This window comes from Etheostoma cragini, chromosome 10, assembly GCF_013103735.1.
Source record: "Etheostoma cragini isolate CJK2018 chromosome 10, CSU_Ecrag_1.0, whole genome shotgun sequence".
In the NCBI taxonomy this organism is placed as follows: Eukaryota; Metazoa; Chordata; class Actinopteri; order Perciformes; family Percidae; genus Etheostoma; species Etheostoma cragini.
Genome location: NC_048416.1, coordinates 22,131,008 through 22,156,277, shown reverse-complemented (window position 1 = coordinate 22,156,277; position 25,270 = coordinate 22,131,008). Strand labels below are relative to the sequence as shown.

Sequence of the window (25,270 nt, the reverse complement as noted above, 5' to 3'; positions counted from 1 at the left end):
TGTTTCAACCAAGTGAATTTCACGATTCCTCATTCAGAAAGGTGTCCTTTCACAGCATCTATACATTCTTTTAATAGTCTCCATCTGCTCTATTTTTGGGACCAAATCAATTGGCTTTCATCAAATAGTACATCATGTTTATTTGCTTTCTTGCCAAGAGCTGGAACTGGAGCTAGCAGTTTGTTAGCTTAGCATAAGGGTCTCTACTGGTTACTTGGTAATTGATCCAAGCCAAGAAATAGTTCATCACGTAAAACCATAACTTGTCGTTCACTTTTTCTTTTTTCTTTTTTTTTACAGATTAAACATCAATACACAGTGTGTTAATTAGTAAGGTGCTGATCGGCAGATTTCGTTTCCTTTGGACAGAGGCAGGGTAGCGGATTCCCTGTTTCCAGTCTTTATGCTAAGCTAACTGGCTGCAGCTTGACAATACAAACAGGGCAACACTCTTATCCAACTCTCAGCAAGAAAGTGAACAAAAGTAAAAAAAAAAAAGAAAAACTAGTTTCTTCTCCTTATGTCTGTCCGTGGATGACCAAACCTCACCAGTTTTGTTTTTCCTTCTTGAAAATTCTTTGATTTTGATCTTTGCTCAAACACATTCATCATATGAAAATTAAGAGCCGTTGTCTCTTAGTTCTTGTCTTTCCATTAACATTCATCCAATCTTACGCCACATTATGACCTCGCTTACTGTTTTCATCATCTTTTGTTGCTTTTAAGAAAGATAAGTAGAAAAACATGTTATTGAAAAGAAAATCTTTTCAACATGACTTCAGAACCTTGAAACAAGAACATACACCAAACAATATAAAACATTAACCATCATACAAACAAACACACACACTGCTCCATAACAATCTCTGGTTAAGGCTAAAAAAACAATAACTGGTCTTGTGGCCCATTATTTTGTGTTTTCTTGTGATTTGTTCAATAAGAATATTTTTAATATTTAAATGATTGGTTTACAACAAGGATTAATAAATACACTTGATCTTTCCTTTATCTTTTAAAAAGATAAAAACACTCAACCCTTGCTTCAAAAATCATAAAAATTATAAAATATATTACAAATAAATTAAGGACCAATATATTACATGAATCAACCCCTTGTCAAAAGTTAACCTAAATTAATTTGAGCTTTTAGTTATATTCTAAATAAGCCCCTTGTTTGGTTTCAAGAGTCACACTCTTAACTCTTTCTCCAAGTCAAAATATGGAGGTTTAATTAAGTAAATTAAATCATACTACTTCCACAAAAACTTACCCACAACTGCATTGGAATCAAGCTCATTTAAATTAATGAACGTAATTAGTGAGAAAGGAAGCAACAAACTAACTCAGATCGAATCAGCTGCTCACTGAAACGCCACGGTTATTAACCAACACGACTAACCTCCATCTCAACACATGACACCATGCTTCTACGCCGGACCTGCTGCCACTTCATTTTCTATTGTACTTTTAGTTTCTCTTTCAGACTCTTATGTTTCAGTACTGTTCACCATTCAGCATCAAGACATGATTCCATGAATGGCACTACAAAAATGACATTGTTTGTGATCATCAATGCCTGGTAATATCTTAAGGGCAGTAGGAAAACTATTCACTTTAACCTATTTTTTTTTTGTTGTTGCTGTAAAAAGATTTTCAATTATTGCTAAATTAGACTGTTTGTGTTTGTTTTTTTCCTGCTGGTGCGACCAAATGGAATGACTTTAGTTGTTTTTCATAATGTGCTTGAGACTCCAGCATGACAGACACCTTCCAGCTCCAGACTGTAGTAAACAGCTATCTCCACATGGGGGCAACAGTGACCATGATAGGCAAAGACAACAAAGGAACCAGGGAGAAAGAGAGCTGGCTGGTTGCAGATTTGACCCGTCCATGACCATTGTTTCTGTTCCACTTGGACCCGTTTTTCTCTCGGACTCGAGGCGGCTTTGCAGGGTTGGAGGCGGGGTTGTGAGGGGGTTTGTTGTAGGGTGGGGAGTAACGCCCATGGCCGGGCCAATCATCATTGTACCTTTCACCCTGATCTCCTGAGCCACTGCCCTCCTCACCTAGATCAAGGAAAAAAAGAGAATTATGACCGATGCGTTTAAAGAAAATAAAACAGTTCATACTAATTAAGTGGATTAGTTCTATCAATGCATTACTTAATAAACACAAATATATAGACTGACTGTCCATGAAGTCCATGTCCTGTCCGCTCTGAGCATGTCTGAGTTTGTTGGTCACCACCCTCAGCTCCATTATCAGCTGTCTGGTCCTCACATCTGGCTTGGCAATGTCCACTTCCACCTCGGGGTTGTTGATCTGGCTGACGAGCCCGTCGCCCATCACATCTGGGAGGTACCTGCACACGCACACAGCAATTACTTATTTTAACTTAAATGAACATGTTATTTTTGATACGTAAAAAGCATGGCTCTTTGGATGGTCTCAATTCATGAATCCTACAGACTTTGGTGATCTCCTAAACTTGAGGTTCACATTTCTTTTTTGTTGAAAATGTCCAGTAGTTGTCTTGACATACGTGTCCCCCTCAGGATGAATTTGGAGTTTGGTTATATCTTTTACTTTTACTGTTTTTTATTTAGCACAGCAATTTTTAGCTAACATGTTATAGATGAGAACATGACAATGGCAAACATACCTGTTCAGCATCAGCGTCAATGTCTTTCTAACTACATCGTCAGAGTCTTTTTGGGGGGTCTGTTAAGAAAACTGCGGCCCATAATGTATTTTTACCAATGTTTTACAATAAAAACAAGTACAGATAAGGTATTTATATTTATTAATTCAATTCTTTTAGCATTGCATAAATGTGATGTGTATGATATGCTAACATTTTGGCAAAGGTAATTATAGTAATATAACATTTTATACCAGCCCATATGGCTGAAGTCTCGCTTTGTGATTAAAGCTGCTGAGTTGGGTGTACCTTTACATAAAACTGTTTCCTATTGCAGGAGGAATAAAATCCTTCATTATGCCAACTCGTGTGTCCTTTCACAGCACACACGCAGACCTGCACAGTGTCTCTACATCGGCCTGGATGCATGGTGTTGGGCTGTCTCTGTGAGCATAAAAGCAAGCAGACCCACGCAGAGAGCATGTGGGTGACTGGGAAAATTAAAAAGGAACTTGGTTCAATCTGTTGCATCCTTCCACCTCTGCACCATCACTGCCTCCTCCTCCACCTCTACCAAACCCAATCCTCCGTCCCTCCACTCTGGTCTTGCTCACCTCCCCCGGTTCTGCCCGTTCCAGCAGCGGTCCTCGTTAGTGACGTCGGCAGCCATCTTCTCATCGTTACAGATGGTGTGTGGGAGGGACACCCAGAAGCTACGCATGGGCCGCAGTCGCTCCTTCAGCTCGGTAACCTACACGAAGGCGGAAATAAATTGGTTGCGTTGTGAGACCTGGTTTTAAAGTATCCTTGTTTGGTATGGATGGCTGAAGGAAACATATTGGAGCTGCAGTGCTGATGTTGGCCAAAGTGAAAAACTGACATGACACTGCTTCAGGTCAGTTCTTAAACCACGTCTTTGAGGTTTCATAAATAGATATGAATATCTTCTCCTACCTCATCTGCTCTTGGCTTAATTTATTGGCCAGCACTTCTTTAATGTAAATACCACTCTGTGGCTACTGTCTGGGCTCTGAACGCTGCACTCTGTATTATTAGTTTCTTTTACCAAGCTTAGACTTATTTGTTGATTTTCCTCTTTGCTTCCTGCTAAGCTGCTACGTCTGAATCTTGACTCACACACAGTGCAAACATTTTTTATTTCATACTAATATATACTGTATATAATAAATTTAAAATCACACTCAACCCAAAGATGACCTTCACAAAACAACATTTGAGTACCTAAAGCTGCACTAATCAATACATCTTGTCAAATTATCATGTTTATGTTTAAAGAGTTGTTTGTCGTGATGAGCCCACAGAAAGTTATCACCAGACTGCAGTTTCTCTTAGCGTTACAGAGAGCTTTATAGACTCATCTCATTTTTTTAGTTTTCTAGCATGTAACCAGAGAAGGTTTTGGTTCCGTGTTGCTTTTCAGTAAAAAAGCTCTAAAAAAAACCAATTGAGTAATTAATACTATGTTACTGTGTCTGCTGGATATGTAACATCCACAATTTTCTGAAGTTTTTAAATTTCTGAAGATGAAAACATATTAATGTGTTTGGAGATTGGTGTGCTGGCCAAAAATCCATTAATGGAAGTTTAAAGCGGTTTTAAGTGCACTATACAGTATTAGTAGCTGCGACACCCAGTTTACACAGGGTATCTCTCCTTCTCACTATAGTGTTGGCCAAATGAAGCTTTGTAAACCAGTGTTTCATTTTCTGAGCCCACTAGATGACGCTCTTGGTTTTTCTAGAGAAAGGCCCAAGGCATTGCAATTCAGTGTATTCTCAACACTATGTGGAACAGAGAGCGCCACCTAGTGGGCTCTGAAAACAAAGACACTGGTTCACAAAGCTTCATTTGGACATCACTATTTCTCACCAGTCGGTCCAGGTTGGTGCCTGCAGCAGTGGTGGGTTTCTCCTCCGGGCTGTAGGTGCGGAAGGGCCTCCTGTTGCCCCCTGACTCCTTGGGTGAGCGTTTGGACCGTCCTGGAACTGGCCTTGGGCTTCCACAACCGTGGAACACCTGAGGTAAACAACAATAAAAGCAATTTGAGTGTAACCGGCTATGTAACAAGCATTTGTAAATAATTATATATTTTTAACTACAAGTGTTGCAACTGAACTGGAATCTTGCAATACAACAGAAATAGATATAAACCTTTACTATCACTGCACAGAGACTCATACTACACACTAAAGGTGCATTAGAGTCAAGAGACAAATAGCTTAAAACAAGAACAATTTAAGACATAAACACACTAAGAATCGGACAGGACAAATCTTGCACATGGTGTATGATTATTGTAAAATTATTGCGGAATGATAATTACCAACATTTTTAACATTGTTGAAATGGTTCTCCATAAACTCCACAGTCACGTTGTTGGTGAAAGGCAGCAAACACATAAAGCAAAGGAAAGAGCTGCCTGTTCCTTATAGCACTGCTGCCACAAGCCTACCTACCTTTTTAACAAGATGTGGGTGTCTCTCAGTTGGATTAGCGGCTGGGATGTCTGCCATGTTTTAATCATACTGTGAGGCAGTCATGCTCTCTGTGTATAATTCCTGTCATTTTGACAGCTCCAAACCCTAATCAAGATTGTAGCTTTGACTTTTAAGAGTGATTTTCATAAAGGCGGTAGATAATTTTTATGCACTTACAAAAGGTTCAATGAATACAAGAAGAACCACTAGGGAGTGTAATTAAAATTACATCCATGCCAATCCCCCCTCCCCACCCATCCTCTGCTTGTGCCCTGTTCCTTGCCTTAGTGGAGATGCTGACGCTGTTTTCCTGCATGTGCATGATGGCCTCCGACACTTTCACAGAGATGGAGTCAGCTGCAAGCTCGACATTGAACGGCCCCTCCAACTTCTCTGAAACCTGGTACAGAGCATCTGATAGAGGACAGAGAAATAGAGATTCCAAGGTGAAAATCTGCACTATGACAACGTTTACCCAAGTTCTCATTGTCTGGTGTTACTCTCTATTGGTGGCATATTTTAGACACAGATAAACATGAAGACAATGGTTTCTTGTGTCTGGAATCTATCACTGGCGAGCTAGCTGAAAAAAGATTTAATTTACATCTGCGATTACAGGGTTGTAAGGTTAGTAAGCAAGCCTCATAAACGTCTTATGAAGGGAAGTGTGAAGAAAAATGCTTGAATAAAAATGGTACATGGGGTAAAATGGGTTTGGGTGCAGTACACATGGACAGGGATGAAAAAAGGTAGGACCATGATGGGTTTGATGAAAGGGGAAAGGAAACATAGGAAGACAGATCAATTGTGAAGGGGCTGAGAAACATGAATTATAAATGGAGGAGAATTTAATTAGGAGGGAACGGAAATGAAAGTAAATGAGAGATGGAGGACAATAAAAAGGAGTCTATTTTTAGGTATGCTCAATTTAATAATGATAATAATTCAAAAAGGTTTTTAAATTATTTTTGTGTCACGACATGTTTTCTTAACCATCTAATATTATTAACCCAAATGCTTCTTGTGGCTATTTTAAATATGTATGTGTCATGCACCTGACCCTAAACAACCCACTTAAACCACAACAACATATTAGGATGTGTTGTTCATCACATCCTCACCCACCAATGAAATTGTTCCATTCAGTGTCAAGGTCGCCCTGGTTGGCTAAACAGCCCTTCATTACATTAAGGCACAGGGAGTGGCAGGGCCGCAGGGAGGGCATTCCTCGACACAGTGGGCAGTACCACTGACGCATCAGGCCACGCACACACTCTGAATCTGCAGTCAACTGAAACACAAAGCAGTGGGTGAAAGAGTTATGACCAAAAGAATTACTCAACATTATTAACTTTAAAACTAGGGGGACTTCACATTGGCAGCTACACAGTTGGAAACCTTTAAAGTGCATGAAACAAGCACTTCTTTCATCAACGAATCCTGTAATTTGTTGATGCTAAAAAGGGAGAAGGAAAATATATATATCTGAAGTAATTCATTAATAGAATCAACAACAACAAAAACTTAATACTGCAACCATTTTTATATTAAAATAGATATTTTTCAAGCAAAAATGCCAAATTTTTCCTGGTTCCAGCTTAAGGAATGTGAGAATGTTACGCTTGTCTTTGTCATATATCAGAAATACTTTATGATCCTTAGATTAGATTGTTGGTCAGATACAACAAACAAACAAAATGTCACCTGGGCCTCTAAAAAGTGTACAATTATTTACATAAGAATAATGTCAGTGTAGCAGAGCAGACAACAGTACAAGAAACAACTCACCTTTGTTGCTTTGTTAACAATATCCCGACCAGTAGCTAACCCCTGAGATAGTGCTCTGGCTGCAATGAAAGCTCTTGACACCTGAATTTAAAAAAGAGAAATAGCAAGATATTAGATTAGTCAAACATTCTGCACATCTGGAAATACAATTACTAACTATTTCATCAAAACACACATACTTGTACACGCAGTCTGCGGGGCACATCCCCAAATGGCTGCAGCTGTTCGGCGTGTTTGCTGACACACTCCAGGTAGTCCTCACTAAACTGATACTGGGGGTTAACAAGAGAAAAGACCCGCTCCACCAGTCTGGACCAGAAATCTGAGAGAACCTCTGACAGACTGACACTGCCCCCTGTGGACACAAGAACAACGGTCAGCATACAATATATGTAGTCTAACAAAAATCATGTTCCTGCAGAGCGGAAAGAGCATCGTATTACAGTAGGGGGCATTTCAGCAGAGTGGATGATGTACGTTGTTCTGTTAGACTGAATTAGGCTTTTCATCTAAAGCACCATATCCTTATACAGTGTGGAACTATAATGCTCAGTGGGCCAGGTCATTGATTCTGGTTCCTTCCGTGTCAACTGATACATGTAAACCCGCCAATCACACTGTGAATTAGCCCCTACTACATGAAAGCTGCATGCAATTCCACGATTTGTCGAGAAAGAAAATACGTTAAGACAAATTTTTACCAGACTTTTGTTATCCAACTAACTGTTGACTACACACACTGCAGCAGCTGATGCAGAGCTTTGATAGACAGTTTTAAATATTTTTTTAAATGCTTTGTTGATGCTGTGAAAGATGGCCATCTTCAATGGTTTGGGAAAAGGTTGAGACGCAGTTGACTAACCACATTTAGCAGTACTACACATTTTGACTGACATAAAGGGTTACTACTTATGGCCGAATTTTAATTTTTGAGTGAACTTTCTCTACACATGCACAGTAGAACCACTCTCCTAGATGCAAGCTGCCACAGATATTGTAATCAAATAAAGTAAAAATATGTTGATATTGTTTTTAAACTAACCAAATAAAAGCCAAGAAAGAACCAAACTAACACAAAACCATGTTATTTACTTTGATACCTATATTGTCTATTAAACACTGTTTCCTCATTTACTACTTTCTTTAAATGTGCTTGTCATTCTCTCTGCATTTGTCAACTGGCAGACAGAATTCTGAATATCAGACTCTCCAATCTGTAGTCTACAATACCGACTTAAATTAGTTATACATGCTGTTTGGCAGAAAAAGACATTTTGACTAAGCAGCAACAGCCTGCAGACAGACTCGCCAGCGAGCGGCTGTCATGCCAAAACGGAGCGATCCGGAACAGAAATAGAAACAGTCATCCGCGGGATTCCAATTCTCTCTCTATTTTTTCTCCAGTTCATCCTTGGCATTTCAATTCTCCTCAAAAGAGAATGCTGGCTCTTTTCTGCTGCCCAGAGCGGCTATGGATTTACCACAACAGAGATGTGGACTGATAAAATAACAAACTGCCAGTGGAACAAGGAATCATCACAGCTCTTTACCATATTACTTTACCATCTTTAACCAGACAAGCCAAACGTAGATTTTTTAAAGACCTCTCTGCATTGGTTCAGGCCTCATTGTACTGATGTTGGCACATGTAGACTACAAGGTTCCTTGCTTGAATAAGTGTTTCCTGAAATGTGGTTGTTGTGCAAAAACAACTAAAATGTTGTGTGCTCATTTCCTTTTTTCAGATAACTTTTTGACATTTTGTGTTGTTTGAGAGTAGAAAGTTGAAAGTAGATATAGACAGGAAAACATGGGGAGACAGCTGTGGGGGGTTAAGCAAAAAAAATGAGAAAGATCCCATTAGTTCTACATGTTATGTGTCTTAGACCACAGAATTACTGTGAAGCCCCTGATTTAATTGTTTTCTATCTCTTATTCAACCCAACTGACATCACTTTGCAGAGAACGTTATACCATTTGAACATGTAAGATTGAAGTGAGGTTGATAAATTGATAAGTGTAAACTAACCAGAGTAATATCTGCGCAGCTCCACAAACAGCTCCTGGAAGACGTGTGAATTCTGGGTGAAGAGCCGGCCGTAGGTCTTGGTAAACATCTGGTTCATCGACTTCTCTGACAAGTCTATAAGCTCTCTGAAGAACTCTGCAGACAGACAGGAAAAGCTTTAGATCAGATATGAATCCCATATCTAATCACACCTAATTCTCTTCTAATAGCTAAGCCAGGTTTTTACCTACGTGGGCGCTCACTCCCCCCCTCCCCTCCAAGATGAACAGCTCAAAAGGGAAAGTTGAATCAGATCCTCCACACTGGTAAATGAGTGCAACAATGTGTACTCTATGTAGGACTCGTATGCATTCTCCCACTCCTCCAGCATGTTTAAATGATTCATACCGTTCATTATATAAGAGGATGAGGAGGGGGGAAAAGGTGATAGCAGTCCACAGCAGGTAGGAGGAAAAAGTGTTAAATCAGTGAGATGCTGAGGCTGCTACAAACCTTCAGCCATACATACAGAATTTCAGACAACGTGGGCTGAATTCTCTGAAATACAGTCACTAAAGCTGTCTGGGTGGGTATCCCCACAGTGACCATTTGTTTAAAGGCATATTCCACCAATTTTACACATGAAGTTCAGGTTACAGGCCACAGTTAGTCCAATAAAACAAAATGTTTAATGTCTTCTGTGGCTCTGGAGGGAGTACTCAAAAGTCTGAGAAGATCACCCTATTGATGTAATAGAGATGTCATCAAGGTTACCTCAGCTATTCTTGGTGTCTACAAATATACAATTACTGACTACAAACAGAAAGTCTGCATTACAAATTGGGCATTTACCAGGCACAAAGGGTCCAATTAAAGACGCTATACAATTGCATTATGGGAAATGTAGGAGCCAGTGTTTCTGGAGCTTCACCCATAAGGACTAAAAATCAGCATATCTCAACCTCTGCAGCTTCAATTGGGACTATTATTTTTTATAATCCATCTCTTGTGAGTCCCCCAACTTTATGAAAGTGCAATCCTACTTCTTTAATCATAGCAGTTCTTATGTGTTGATTAAACATACATAAGAGCCTACTAGAGTCTCTGCAATATGCATGCATTTCTGTGCTTTCAGCTTTCAAAGTCAAGTCAAGTTTTGTGGCTTAGATATCCGACCATCTAAGACGAACTGTGCAGTCAGGGAGCCTAAATACGTTTTTAATCAGCTGTCACTCATCGCCACCAACTTGGTAGATAAGGAGGGGGAGACGAGGAGAAGTCCCAATATCACATCAGATAATATTCCCAATAAACATAATTAATAATTGTATAAACCATCGAGTACCACATTGCCACAGCAATGCGAAGAAAGACTTACCATCAAACCTGCGGTATCTCTGGGTAAAAGTAGTCAAAAGGAACTGGCTGTTGTCCTCGACAGCTTTGAGGAAATCCCTCTCGCTCTGCAGGGCCAGCGTCTCCTCCATCTGACTGGAGCAGCAGGTGTAATCCTGAGGACAGAGTCGCAGGTGCTCACCTGCAGGACAAAGGTAAAACCAGGACAGAAGAGAAAGAAGTTTATTTGTGTATAAATTCGAGAAATCTCGAGAGTTATTTTAGTTTAATAGCATCTTTTATAATTCTGCTTTTGTGGCTAAACAGGTGCTATACAAATTATTATTATGACCTCCACAAAAAACAAGGCCTATTCTCAATAACATCAGTAGGCCTTTTACCAGGTTTAAGCGAATGTTTTTAGTGAGAAACTCAATTCCTCCACTCATCAGTCTGTTTAGTTACTGTGGGGAAATCTTAACAGAGATAAGGGTGTGATAGAAAATTGTAATTTCCCTGCATGAATTATTCAGCTTTAATCTGTCTCTTTGTCAGCACAGGTTGGGTCTTTGATATGTCAGGGGTAATAATATGCAAACGACAACCAAGGGAGAAAGATTTTTTTTTTTTAAGCAAAAGGTTTAAATTCTTTGTTTAAATCATTTTACATCTAACATGAAGATACCTACTGTTAATACAGTTGAAAGTCTCCCAACTCCACCCTTGCTGATGTTCCCCTCTGCCTCTTTTGTTCTCTCTCTGTGTGTGTCTCACTATTAGCCCTCTCTCATCCCTCTATTTCCATTTCTAAACTGCCTTTCTTCATCCTTCGCTCTCCTGGCCATCTGCTCCCCTGGCCCACGGGACAGTGAGCCAAAACTCAGTGATAGCCCCCCCCCCCACACACACACACACATACACACACACACACACACACACACACACACACACACACACACAAATCAATATTGCGGTTGTCTCAGTGACTCACAGACCTAAATTCTCACAAATAAATCTTCACACTAGTCTGTTTGAGAGTAACTCAATAATACACACACACACACACACTGATTTAAATGCCAAGCTGAACCTTAAGTGCTCCATCAATTGCTCCCTATACTTTGTCAGACATCCTCATTTCAACATGTCCACCTACTTCCTCTCTCTCCTCTCTCCTTATCCCACCCACCAAAACTTCAAATTATATAAAATCCAGTTTTTTTAATCAGCTGATAAGATTATCATCAGTGAACAGAGCCTATGGATATGCAGGGATTTAGAAGTGGGCCAGTAGGCAAAGACTAATTAGGGGCGAGGTTCTTTGTTGCACCGATGTTGGCAATTTGCTCATCCCCTTAATCATCCTATTTAAACAGCACGAAGGGAGGAGGGAGCGGGTGTAATTTGTTTTAAACCACCCTGTATTGTTTCTCTTGAGGAAAACTTGCCATGATATTCCTACCTTGCGTCTCTGGTGGTTATTAATGAGTTATTGCCACCTTGTAGCCTACTTTTAAATATCACTTTTCTTAGTGCATTATGTTAAGGCATTTTGGCTATAGGCTTAGTATTATTAATGTTCTTATTGTAAACAACTGGTGGTGGTGAGCAGCGAATTTATATGGGCCTAGTGACCTTAATTTGCATAATGGTGTTTTTTTATTTTGTCATCCCTATTGAGACACCTTATGCTGACGCACCTAGGCTACATTTCTGCGATCGTTTATCTTAAATGTTTTTTATACGCTTGAATTAGGCACATATTTCCTAACAGATGAATATGTGACTGTTCAGCATGACTCCTCCAAACTGTAATTGTGTATTATCCCAACCGCAGATTAGATGTAGAGTCTTACCGGAGATTTGAGTCAGCGGAGCGGTGCCTGTGCTGTACCCCTTCTCTGCGTACACCTGCCGGGTATCGACGCAGCTCCTCCCCGCAGCAGCCACGGCGCTTCGTGTCCCGGACAGTGCACAGACCGCGCAGAGCAGCACCATCAGCGGGTACATGGGGAAACTAAGCCGGGTGTCCATCCTAACCGCAGAACTCATAAAAAGACAGCAGGACACAGGGCGGCTTTATATAAAACCGGACGGGTGCAGCACCTTATAAATGAATTAATGAATGGCCGGCTAAAATGCAGGAAAAAGTAAAAACAGTATCCCAAATCGTCAGTCGTTTAAAAGAATCATAGTTTTCCCCAATAAGTGTAATGAACAGCTGCATGCCGGGCTGTTTTTATATTACACATATGTCTCCATCGACCGTGTCCAGTTCATTTGTCCTTCCTGGGAGATCGGCTGTTAGCCTATGTAAATGTAAAGACTCTGAATGGGGCACTCCCGTCCCTCAGCCTCTTCTAACAGCCAAACTGCATCAGGTTTACAGGGGTTAGCATGAAAGTACCGGAACAGCTATTGTTTTCAAAATAAAAGCCAATACATTTGTATTTCTTTCTTTCAACAAAGCACAGGTTTCTGTAAGCCATACAAATGTAAAAAAGATTTTAAGAGTCAAGTAAAACGGCAGATAAAAAATGTGCTTAAAGTGATCAAAAAAGACAATAAAAGGTGCCTAGGAAGCTCACCTGGTAGAGCAGATGACCATAGAGGTTTACTCCTGAGGGAGAGGCCGCGGGTTCAGCCATTTACCCTCCCTCTACCCTTCCACGTCTAAATCTGTCCTATAAAAATGGAGGCTTGAAATACCCAAGAATAATCTTAAAAAGCTACATTTTAAGCTCTTTAAAAAAATGTATACAATTTCTTTGTTGTTTTCTATATTGGAGCAACAACGGTAACAAATGATAAATCAACAATTTACAGTATGTTCCAAAATCATGTTGCATTTTGTATAGCATATTTTACGGCTATGGATGTTGACACTGTCTACTACAGTTGAATAAAAAAAAAAAAAAAGGTTCACGTTTTTCTACCAAAGGGAATTTTTGCAGCACCACTGGTTGGGATCAGGGCCATTAAGCTAGGATGAATGACCAGTGTTGACCTATTCACACTGTTTTTTCTCCCTGGATATATGCCTTTTGTGGAAGGTTTTATCGTTCATAGGCCTCCCCTGGCATTTTTTTTATTGAGGTTAGTCACAGTTGTATGTGTGCACCAGGTTTTCAAAGAGACAGATATATAGTTTTTTGTAGTTTGCATCATTATTATGTAGGCTACATCATTAATTCAGAAATACGGTCCCATTGAGGGGTTATATCCATCTCCATCATTTTTATATAAGAAATTGTGAAGCAAGGGCAATAGGTATTTTATTTTATTTTTAAGGTCAGGACCAGAAGTTGCGCGTTTCACCCTAGCTAAATTGACTGTGACCATACACAGAACAATGGACCGTGCAGAGGAGGACCAACAGGGGAGAGAAGGGTGAAGAGCCTGCGGTGGCGGGGCGGGGAGCAGCTGAGACAACCAGCTCAGGGTCCTAAAAACTAGACAGACAGACAGACAGACAGATACAATCAATACGTGACAGTAAATATATAAGCTCAAATATCCATAATGGTGTACTATTACAAGTCAGCAGTAGTAAAATTCATAACTTGAACTCATTTTGTCTTTTAAATTTCCTGTGTTTTTTTGTGTCATTTTCTGTTTAATTTACTAAGCAGAACTACTTGTTCTGATTGACCAATGATCATCAAGTGACCCACTGGAAAGACCAATCGTTGATGATTTGAGTAAGCACCGGCCAATCTGCATCCGGCATAACTTTGCGTACTTTTGCGCGCCCTTGACGCTCATCATCAGTTCATGAAGACAGAAGAAATCGCGACAGAAAGCAACATACTGATCGGTTATTAGCTATATTATCAGGCGGTACATTGATTCAATTAGTTTGCTTGTAATGATTATTGATTAATTTCCGCTGTAGTTGATAGCTGGCTACCAGCTAGCTAAGTTAGCTAGCTAATGTTTAGCTAAGCTAACGTTTTGAAGGGACGTTAGCCATGATCGAACATAACGTAACTTTACTCCTCGGCAGCGGTTTCTATAGTTTGTTTATAATGTGTCTTTTGGCCGACACATATAAAAAAGTAGTTTAGTATAGAATTATGGTTGCAAGTTCGATACTGTAGGTTTGAGATACTGTAAATTAATAATATGAATGCAAATTAGCTAATTTTGGCTCCTTTCCCACACAGAAGCTTGGTATTACCGCTGAAAAAAGTGTTAGCAAAGACCAGCTAACCTGCATTTCAAAACCAGTTCACAATCTGTGTAGCCTCTTTCACTGAAAATGGCAAGTGGAGACTCGCTGTTGGACAGGTAAAGTTAGCCAAGCTTAGCTAACGTTTTACTTTATATTTGTTATTACTTAGTATTAATTCTCAATTCAATTATTTTAAGACTCTTGTCACAAAGTCAAAGTAAAACTTGTAAAGTTGTTGAACGTATTTTGGTATGGAGCATTCGTCTGACATACATATTTTACTGACTTAAAAGGCACACAAGTTAACCAAACAGAACAGAAACTATTTGCCATCCTTCAAAATTGAATAAAGAGATGTCTGAGATAACGCACTGATTAACAAAGAAAACTGTATCTGAATATCTCAGTCTGAATTCAAACTAAAACTACATTAAACCCAAATGGCTTTTTGAGATTGGCCTTAATAATCTTACGTTTTGCACTGTTTACTTGCTCTGCATTAGCAGCATGTGTGCATCTGTAAAAGCTGAAACTAGTTGGCAAAGATTTAAGAAAAAGTGCTGAAACAACAGGAGGGTTGAATGGAAAAGGACAAATGGAATAACTACAATAATAACAATATAAGGGACACTGAGATTTCCTCTCTAACTGTTGGCCACAACAACCGAATGCTACAAGAACTTGAGGGATACTAATTAATAACTTGTATGCTCAATTCATCAGCATTTTTATCATGATACCTGCCTAGTGGCTTTGAAGTCTTGTTAGTCTTTGTTTGTTGAACGAAGAATTTGTTTTGATTCAGTTTTTGTCTGTTAGTCTTGAGGAATTGGATGAATTCTCAGATTCAGACAGTGACTATGAGGCGACAACGAGAGCTAAAAAGCGAAGAAAACAGCCAGTGACTGGACTTCAGGTAAATTATTCTCTCTTAAAAGTGTTCACTTTCAGTAAGATGCAATTTAGACTGTTCACAATGGATCAGACCAGGGCTGTGCTCTTGTCTGAGTTTATTTTTTTAAATGATATTGAATCAAGTTGCATTATTGTCAATCATATTTTATTTCTTATGAAAGATCTGATACAAGAGTCGTAATAACTGCAATACTGTGGTAACCTGCTGCTTATCTTACCACGGCTACCACTAATTCAGTTGTGCACATCAATTCACCTTAAATCTCCTGCTGAGCTGCCCTCCCATCTCTTTCATCTCAAGCCACCCAAGAGATCCAGGCGTAAAGCTGCATTGAGGGTATCCAGCCCCAGCAGCAGCCCCATCCCCACGCCTCCAAACTCCCCCCTGCAGCAGCACTCCCTAAACAGATCCAGACAGGCCTCTGCTAGACCTGCGACCAGAGTGAACAAGGGAAACAGGGGCATCAGTGCAGAGGATATCTATGACGCTGTCTGCTCTGGAAAGAGTGCCATGGTGGTGAGCAAAACCCCAGCTGAAGAGCAAAGGGGGAAGGGGATGTAGAGATGAACACATGAAGCAAGGGCGGTGCTGAAGGAGGCATGTGTAATGAGAAGAGAAACAAGGCTCTAAGAGCAACAATGAGAGAGATTATCATCTACTGTCAGTGGCTGACTGATTTGACCCTACAGAACTGGCTTTGATACGCAGAGGAAGAAGTGTTTTCACTGGGTTGTGTAGTAGGCAATGATTGACAGCATGTGTCCATCCCAACCATTGTGGTGCTGTGCCCAGTCTGTTCTGGTTAAAGACTACAAAAAAGAATCGCATGACAAAAGAAAGGCTAAAAAGTGTGGTGGGCAGTAATAAAAAGAGTCTGTCACTACAGTGTAGAGCAGCAGCAGAATACAGATGGTGATTGCGGGTAAAGGCCTACTTTTATACAGCAAACATTTAAGTCTGTTATGCAAAGGCTTCTCTGTTCTAATTATTCTCCTATATTTCCAATTTGTTACACTTTACATATGCTACACTATGATTATTAACAGAACAGATGTTCTAAAGTATTGCCTATTTATGTGTGATGGTGCCATGGTTGCCAAAAATGATTATGCTAACGACATGGTGAATAAAACTGGAATTTGAAATGGGTAAAAATTTAAATGGGGGAGACGGTGGGGCATACAGACGCATATATGTTTCTTAGAAGAACACAAAAGGCCAATGGTAGGAAGAAAGATGAAAGATGAAATCCATAATGTTATTAAATTAATATTTTTTATTTTATTTATATCCATCAACCCTTTGATCTTAGTCCAGCGTTCTCATTGGCTGCTATCTCCCTGTCAATCTTAAGACGGTGGTGGACGAGTGGCTGGACAACTACAAGCAAAGCCGAGAGGCGGGGCTGCTGGTGCTCATCAACTTCATTGTTCAGTCCTGCGGATGCAAAGGTCAGAGGTCAAGAGGGAGCCCACAAGATGGGGGGTGGGAGTCAAAGTTCAAGAGATTATCTTTCCAATTACAGCTCAGGCAATGATCAGCAGTCATCTATTGATCTCCCAGTATAGTAACGATGCAATGTCTAGGTGCTGGGTTGAATCTCTGTCAATTGACAACACAATATATCAATAGTATGTGAGAGTGGAGTGGAAATTAAAAGAAATCCAGGTGTTTATTTCACTTTCATTCCTAATGTGGGACATTGCGTTTCATTTTTTGTCCAGGTGTGGTTAGCAGAGAGATGTTGGACAACATGCAGAATGCCGAGATCATCAGCACGCTCACCAAAGAGTTCAATGAGGTGAGACATAGTTAAGATTTGTTTAATAGATCCTAAAAATAAGAGTTTAAATTTAATTTAAATAGTTTAAATTTAATTTATATTCTTTGTCACCCATTCTTCTAATAATCTTGTTTGAGTTTGCTGCAAAATTTAAACAGCCTCCATATCCTTGGAGATTATGATCTGAAGGATGGAGTACAGCATGGTGGAACAAACTAATTAAAATCTAATGTTGATAAATGAGCACATTAATGGGTTAATGGGTTTTCCACTGATGTAATTGTCATTAGCACAGCAACCACTTCTGCCTCAAAAAACTTGATGCTAAGCACAGTGAAAGATTTTTCCTCCCATTTCTTTTCTCTCCTGTCATCCTACAGGATTCAGTGAACTACCCTCTATGCACCCCAGGCCCCCAGCTGAAGCGATTCAAAGCCAGCCTGTGCGAGTTTATTCGGGTTCTGGTGAGCTCCTGTCGGAATAGCCTTGTTTTTGATGAGTACCTCTTCCCCTCCCTGTTGGCTCTGCTCACCGGCATGTCTGACTCCCAAGTCAGAGCCTTCAGACACACTAGTACCCTGCTTGGTAAGCACATCGGTACAATACAGGGGCATACAATATTAGTATTTCCACCGATTTCACAAGGGAGCTTTAATTATAGTATTAAGGCTACACTTTTCGATTGGTGGTAATTGCATTATTTGCTTTAGGTTTTGACAGGGTTAAAAACCTGCACTCCACGCTTTTATACCGGAGGTTTTTTTTCTCCTGCGTTTCTGGGAGGAAGAACAAACTGCTTTATTCAGCTGACATCTGTTTTAGTTGCTTGAGAAGTTCTTTTGTGTTTCAGATTGTACTCCTGTATAGCTTTTATTATAGGCTTCTATTGTTCGTCATTGTTTCCCTTTGAAACCTCATCCATGTTATTTCTTCTCCCCTATATTTCTTATCCCCTAAGGGTTTACTTTTGTATACTGTAAGTAATTAAAAAGGACAAAGGGACTCCTCAGTTAAGTTAATGTGATGTAACTTTTAATTATTGGACAAATGCTGTTAGGAAAATGTAGACTGACTGTGCTTATTATGGTGCAGCATTCTTCTCCATTGCGACTGTAAAATCAGATTAAAAAAAATGAATAACAGTTTTAGTGACATTTGGCAAAATAACAGTTGGGATGGATTTTGAAGGATTTATTTTGTATTTTTCTTTTTCCAACAAAGTGGGAAACATCACCTGTCAATCCCCATCAGATTGACCCAAGGGTATATGTTGGTCTTTCAGTACTGTCTATCCTTGTAAACCTGTACGTTTTTCCCTTTCAGCCATGAAGTTAATGACTGGGCTGGTGGAGGTAGCTGTGATAGTGTCGGTTCAGCTGCAGACCACCCAGCGGCAATATGACATGGAGAACAGCAAGAAGGAGCAAGACAGAGCCCCTGACAGACTGGAGGAGCTGCGGGCCACCATCAGCGAGGTAACACAAACACTGGCATGAGTACAGCTATTTTCATAGACAAAATATGCAGGTCATGAAAGCAGTCCTCCCACATTGGGTTTATACAGTAAGAAATATTTGCAGGGTTTTTTATTCATGGGAAAAAAATACAATGGACAATACCAAGGGCCAGTGTATTCTTAATGCAAAGACATGTTTTGCATGTCAGTAGGTCTTTGATGGCAATACACCATTTTTCTTACTTGTTAGGCACCGGTTGTTAATTAGCAGTCTGGTTTTAAATTCAGTCGTTTTTTGTCTCATGATGAAATCAGCTGTGACAATAAAAATATTATGTCTACTTCTCTTACTAATTGTGGATCGCTAGAATGAATTCAGGTAGATGTAGAAATGGTGAAATGTAATCCTTAGTTGCTATTAAACCTGGAAAAATGTAATATGAGGAACATTTTTAGCTGTGTGAATTGTTTGTCTGCTGGTCCTCAAAGCAATAAAAGATGATTGCCCCAGCAGAACCACAGATAGGAAAGAGACAGGATTCCAGATAACTAGTGCTCAAAGTCTTAGTGATGCATATGTATGTTATAGTTGCGGGAGAACAGGGAGGAGATATCCTCCATGATGAATGCCACGTTCCGTGGTGTGTTTGTGCACCGTTACCGTGACCGGTTGCCTGAGATCCGGGCTGCCTGTATTCAGGAGTTGGGCATGTGGCTGAAAACAGACCCTGAAGACTTCCTGAATGATGGGTGTCTTAAATACCTGGGGTGGACCCTGCATGACAAGGTAAACACATATACACAGAACTAGACAGAGTCAAGTGTTATTGTGATGTTATTTCTTTATTTTGCTGTTTCCCTCACCACTGGCCAAAAACGTGTCACAGATGTAGCAGCTGTCTGTCTGCAGCCCTCCGCAGGCCGGCAGTGGAGTTAAAAATGACAAGGACCGCAGTGTATTGGGAATTGGGTTGTCCAAATTAAGTAGCTTTTTCATTTATATTTGTCTTTGACAGCCTTTCACACCAGATGCTATGGTAGAATATAGGCACACAGACACAAGAAGGAACACATACACACACTTAAACAAAGAGAAATGTCCACTTTGAGCAGACTTGTGCATCAGTCTGTATGTAGGTTATAGAGTGTGTGTTACTGCACTCTCTTCTTTCTTTCAGCAAAGTCCAGTGCGTCTGCAGTGTGTCCGTGCCCTGCAGGGTCTGTACCAGGAGAAGGAATTCATTGGCCGCCTGGAGCTTTTCACCAGCAGATTTAAAGTGAGACATCCCTCTGGATTGGACTCACACCTCAGTTAATGCCTCGTTTCTCCTTCTTTTTCCCTTGTGTCTGTCTGTCTGCTTCTGCATCTCCCTTTAATCGTTTCAGCTTACTGTACTGTCTCTATTTTGTTGCCTGCCTATGTTTCTCTTCACAGTATATTGTGCCCCCTCCCATTTCTTTGCCTTTTTTAGTTTTTTTTTTTTTTTCACCGTTTCTGTTTGTTGTGATGGTTTCATCCTTTGTCTGGGCGTGTGTCTGGGTTCGTTAATTGCTGCCAATTACTGATGGTTATTAAGCTCATCTCAAACACATAAAACCCCTCCTAAGCCACATGTGCTGCTGCAGATAAATGGTTTTCATGCCATGGCTTAGTGCCTAATCTGTGTGCGTGTGTGTGCGCGCGTGTATGTCTGTGGGTACATTCATGTATTTTTATAGCTGTTTTGTCTGCTGGCAGGATTGTTCATTTGTCTGTGTCTGCACTTCTAAATGTGTTTGTGTGTGTTTTTAGGAGAGGATGCTCAGCATGGCGCTGGACAAAGACCCAGAGGTGGCAGTGGAAGTGGTCAATCTGTTGCTGCTGATCCAACAGTGAGGGGTTTCTTTGTCTCTGGTGGTTTCTCTCTGCAGCTATCAACACAGGAATTTCAATTTAGTAGATCAAAACATACCAAGTATAACATACTTTTTATACAATAATTTATTGTGCCTTTTCTATTTTTTGCGTCAAGCTTTATTACAGAAAAGTTTGAATGAAATGCAGTTTAGAGCATTTCTAATAATGCTAGGCCTGTGAATGCAGTTCTGAATGAGTAACTGCAAAGGTGACACACACTTAGCTAAAGAAAGTTAAAAAAAATAACAAAACATTGCAAATTTTTGCATTGTTCACAAATAAATCTTTCTCAACAATAGAAGTGTAAAGGTTACTCATAACTGTGATAACACTCTAAAGAATGGCCTGTAACTGTTTTTATGTGTTATCAAATGCAGGAGGACGGAGGAAGGTCTGAAAGAAGAGGAGTGTGGCCACATCTATCCCCTGGTTTACGCTCTAAACAGAGGCCTGGCCTCTGCAGCCGGCATCTTCCTCTTTAACAAGTACATTTTCATCCTTCCTTTCTGAACCGTGTCAGACTAAGTGATAGTGATAGAGTTGTCGTTAAGGTACACCTCTGTATGTGTGGCTTATTCCGTATTCAACAAATATGTTTCAATTAGTTTGTTTATTGATTCCTTTAAAACATTAAAAAAAGTTATGAACTTAATTGACACCAAAGCCTGCATGAATAATGGTTTGCACTTAAACAAGCAGTGTAAATTACATTCCGCATGTACTTCCCTGTATATTGGAGCATTTTATTGCTACACAAATGTGACATCTGACTTAAATCATCGTGCAACCTTTCCATGCCAATTCTTTATTTTTGGTTGAGGTAATCTGAAATGTGTTCTTTATGTGTGTATGTCAGGCTGAAAAGTGTGATTGCCAGTGACAACCAGAAGAATGATAAAAGTGAAAATGCAGCCTTTTTTCAAATCCTCATCTCCTTCTACATCCAGAGTGAGGTAGTGTCCCTTTCTGTCCCTTTCTGTCCCTGTTTCCCCTCTATTCCAACCATTGCAACTATGTTTCATGATTACAAGTAGACTATCCATGGCAAATTATATGTATACACACACACACTTATATATGTGTATATATATATATATACTGTTCAAATCATGTTTATATTGTGTTCCCTATAAAATAATACACTAGCCACAAGACAATTCTTACAGCAAAAACAACAATTCCTCTTAAAAACTCAAGTATCACTGATGTTTTCTGTCCGATAATCAAATTACCCTGTTGGGGATTCTTTCAAGCCGAGTCTTCAGGCATTCAAGTCTCAAGTTAAGTCTCACAGCAGACGAGTCCAAGTCTCAAGTCTGAAATGCGCAGCTTTGGTTTAGTAAAGTTAATCCTAAGCAGTTCGTGTGCTCTCTTGACAGTTCCATGAGCATGGGGCATACCTGGTGGATAGTCTTTGGGATGTGGCAAGATCTGAGCTGAGAGAATGGGAGACTATGACGGCATTATTGCTACAGGAAGATGGTGAGGAACGAAGTGCAACTTGCGTCTTAGCCGCTTCATTGCATAAAACTCACATAGTTGTTTATGCCGCTTTTTTAACTTGTGCTGCTCCCTCGATCCTCCTGCATTGAGTCACCTCAACCATCACCCACTCAGTTTAGTATCTGTCTGTACGTCTGTGTTGTTAGGTCTGATGTATGAGGAGGAGGGGGCTCTCATAGAGCTGATGATGTGTGCCATCAGACAGGCAACACAGGCAACCCCCCCTGTTGGGAGAACTCAGGGCAAGAAGGTGGTGACAAAATAAATGTCTGTAATTTGTTTATGTCAACATTGGAGCAGGGGGGTGAGAGAAATGTCATTCTTTGTTTTTGCTTCAAATGTACCCATCATAAAAAGTCATAGATTTAAAAGATACAATATGCACCTTTTAGTGACATTAAACAGGAATAAATTAGATGTACCACATCAGGCTGATAAATGTGTATATGTATCAGTTTTCCTCTATTTGTGGCTGCTCTCACACATTTTTTATTGGTAACCTTTGTCTTGGGGTTTCATCCTATTTCAACATGGACAGCTTATCACATTAAGTGTTGCGCATTAGCTTGAACGCTTTTTTTAAGACAGAAAGTTGGATATGTTAGCTTTAAATGTTCACAATGTTGTGAAAAGGGGATTTTTGTAAGCAGTGCTGGTAATTTACTCATCTGTGGTCACATAGAGAAACACACGTTCTCATAAGCTTTTTGTCCTCACACATGGTTGAACTGCTGGCCTGTGATGTTCACTGAATGTACCTGTGGGATTAGATCTTGGGTATGAAGGATAAGAAGGTCCAGGATCAAGACAAGAGGCGTATCACCACACACTTCATCCCCTTACTGCCCCAGCTGCTGGCCAAGGTACACAGCCATGGTTCACTTACAGTGATCATATTATGCTTTTTGTCTTTTTCCCTTTAGTTTATTGTGTTATATATCTTTTTTGTTCATGTTATAGATTTACAAAGTGAAACTGCCCAAAGTCCAACCCAAAGGGACTTACCATCTCCAACAGAAAACACTGTTCACGAACTGCTCCAATTAGCTCTATTGTAGTTCAGCCTTTACTTCTGTGACAAACGTGCGTCACTTTGTAACACACGTTATAATGCTCGCCTAGCTGCTAGCGTGGCACGTCCTCATACTCTGCTTCTCACTGGCTACTAGCCCTTACCTAGCTACTTTGCATGTGAGACTCCCAACAAAGATGGAACAGAAGTGAGATGTCTCACTCTGTAGCTAAAACAAAGCTTAACACACAGGGCGAAAAGAGGAGCTGCAGCAATGTGCAGTACAACAAAAATATATATATATTTTGTATATATATATATTTTGTATATATATATATATATATATATATATATATATATATATAAACAATGTAAACTTACTCAGATATAACTTGTAAATATAATTATGAACCTGAAAATTAGCATAATATGACCACTTTAACATACTTTATAACACTGAAATTATCTTGTACACAGAGGGTTAAAACAGCTAAGCAATTATTTTAATTGTCGGCGAGCGTCAGCATCAGAAGCATTGCCACCTTAACCTCTACTCTGAAGAGTTATACAGTATTACCATGTATTACATTGAGAATGAGGGTAAATTACAACTATGCAATATTATTTATCTTCATTTCACATTTTTTTATCCTGAGCCTGTGATTTCCTTCTTCTCTCACTGCCCTGCAGTACTCCGCAGATGCAGGGAAGGTGAGCCTCCTTCTCAAAGCTCCCCTCTACTTTAACCTGGAGATGTACAACAGCGCTCCGCGGCTGGAGAAGGTAGGGGTTGGGGAAATTAGAGGATAATCAATTACCCTGAATAGAGGATTAAAATCTCTTCAGAAATGACATCATGTTCCTTCTCACTACCCCTCTCCAATAGTTCCTCCTTAACCACTTTTCTCTCAAGTTCTACTTCTTTAACCAGTCCTGCTTTGAACTGTCCTCCATCACTCTCCTCTCTCTTTGTCAGTATCTGGACCTGCTGCTGTCTCAAATATGTGGTATTGTGGAGAAGCACACAGAGGTCACTGTGCTAGAGGCTTGCGCCCAACTGGCCAGCACCCTTTGCTCCGAGTCCTACACCTTCTCCTCCCGCGCACACCTGGCATTCAGCCAGCTACTGGATGGCCTGACCGAGTGCTTTAGCACCTACTTAAGTGACCTGCTGCAGGTGGGAGAGCTTGTTAGTGAAGATTGCAAACAGGCAAATATGGCATGTTATAAAATGCATGCATATACAATTTTATTTACCCTGTTTATGTGAGTGAGTATAGGCTAAATAATAGGAACACATCTCTGTATAATGCAACACAGTTCAGTTTTTTTTTAAACTGAACAATATTTATTGCAAATTCCAATTTATGCAGGACTTCTGTATTAGGCTGCATTAGTTTGAGCTAAGAGTTCCTAATGACCTGGCGCATATAGTGGTGGCAGCTGTTGTCCCAGTGCATGTATCTGTCCTACATTAGCAACACAAACCACTCATTCTGAGATGTTCAGTTAATATAGTATGTTGTAATTGTTTTTTAAGTTTCCTTTTAAATTAAAAAGTAATCAATCTAACCTAATAATTCTAGTACGTAAAGTTTTTTAAGTGTTTTAATAATGAAACTATATGAACATAAGATTATGCTGCAGAACACTAAAAAAAGGAAGAAAACAAAACTGATAAAGACTTGATTATAAAGCACAACTGTCTAGATGTATCAAATGTTTTTATTTTTAGTGTTTTAGTCTATATGTTTTGTAGTAAAAAAGAAAAAACACAGATCAGGGTTTGTGTGTGTGTGTGTGTTTGTACCTAGGGTACTGCAGATGACGATGACGTATATAGTGCAGCCACTGCTTTAAAAAGAATTGCAGCCCTCAGCAGGTAAGTGTGTATAATACATGTTGTATAATACACATGGCAGTAAAAGTGTACAGATGTTTTCTTACACAGAGGTGTGTGTCTGCTTTGCTGTGTGTGTTTGTTGTTCAGCGCCAAGGACCCTACAGGCTGGAAGCTGTTCGACTCTTGTCTAGAGCTTCTGAAAAGCAGGATGGAGTCAAGAGAGCTCGACAAGGAGGTCGGTCATAAAGTCCAACATTTTGATATATGATATTTGTTCCATTGTGATACTAGAGGCCTAAACTTAAGGTGGTTCAAACCTTTTTGTGTTTTTTTTATTTACTTATTTTCAAGCCATCTCTGAAAGTGCCCCACATACAATTACAGAATTTTTTGCGGGGGGGGGGGGGGGGGGGGGG

At 39.9% G+C, this 25,270-nt stretch overlaps 2 protein-coding genes across 9 annotated transcripts in view; one reads left to right on the top strand and one right to left on the bottom strand.

Moving 5' to 3' along the window:
* Positions 1 to 296: 296 nt before the first annotated feature.
* gpc2 (glypican 2) lies at positions 297 to 12,322 on the bottom strand. The gene is made up of 11 exons (XM_034883894.1): positions 12,127 to 12,322; positions 10,314 to 10,472; positions 8,957 to 9,091; positions 7,107 to 7,282; positions 6,928 to 7,008; positions 6,265 to 6,430; positions 5,423 to 5,553; positions 4,532 to 4,678; positions 3,256 to 3,392; positions 2,190 to 2,362; positions 297 to 2,066 (listed from the first exon to the last, which is right to left on the bottom strand). The coding sequence occupies exons 1-11, from the start codon at positions 12,320 to 12,322 to the stop codon at positions 1,795 to 1,797; spliced, it is 1,773 nt and encodes a 590-aa protein (XP_034739785.1). The 3' UTR covers positions 297 to 1,794.
* A 1,628-nt stretch (positions 12,323 to 13,950) lies between these two features.
* Positions 13,951 to 25,270, top strand: part of LOC117951909 (cohesin subunit SA-1) — a 20,102-nt gene continuing 8,782 nt past the window's right edge. The window contains exons 1-20 of one of the 8 annotated variants that reach the window (XM_034883888.1): positions 13,951 to 13,971; positions 14,437 to 14,560; positions 15,264 to 15,360; positions 15,661 to 15,876; positions 16,715 to 16,811; positions 17,085 to 17,161; positions 17,524 to 17,728; positions 18,467 to 18,618; positions 19,189 to 19,386; positions 19,778 to 19,876; positions 20,392 to 20,471; positions 20,874 to 20,981; positions 21,353 to 21,449; positions 21,876 to 21,978; positions 22,146 to 22,249; positions 22,770 to 22,862; positions 23,702 to 23,794; positions 23,988 to 24,188; positions 24,826 to 24,893; positions 25,002 to 25,089. In XM_034883888.1, coding sequence (XP_034739779.1) covers positions 14,532 to 14,560; positions 15,264 to 15,360; positions 15,661 to 15,876; positions 16,715 to 16,811; positions 17,085 to 17,161; positions 17,524 to 17,728; positions 18,467 to 18,618; positions 19,189 to 19,386; positions 19,778 to 19,876; positions 20,392 to 20,471; positions 20,874 to 20,981; positions 21,353 to 21,449; positions 21,876 to 21,978; positions 22,146 to 22,249; positions 22,770 to 22,862; positions 23,702 to 23,794; positions 23,988 to 24,188; positions 24,826 to 24,893; positions 25,002 to 25,089 — 2,205 coding nt within the window. In that variant the 5' untranslated portion in view covers positions 13,951 to 13,971; positions 14,437 to 14,531. The other 7 variants (XM_034883885.1, XM_034883886.1, XM_034883887.1 and 4 more) reach the window with 7 other exon arrangements.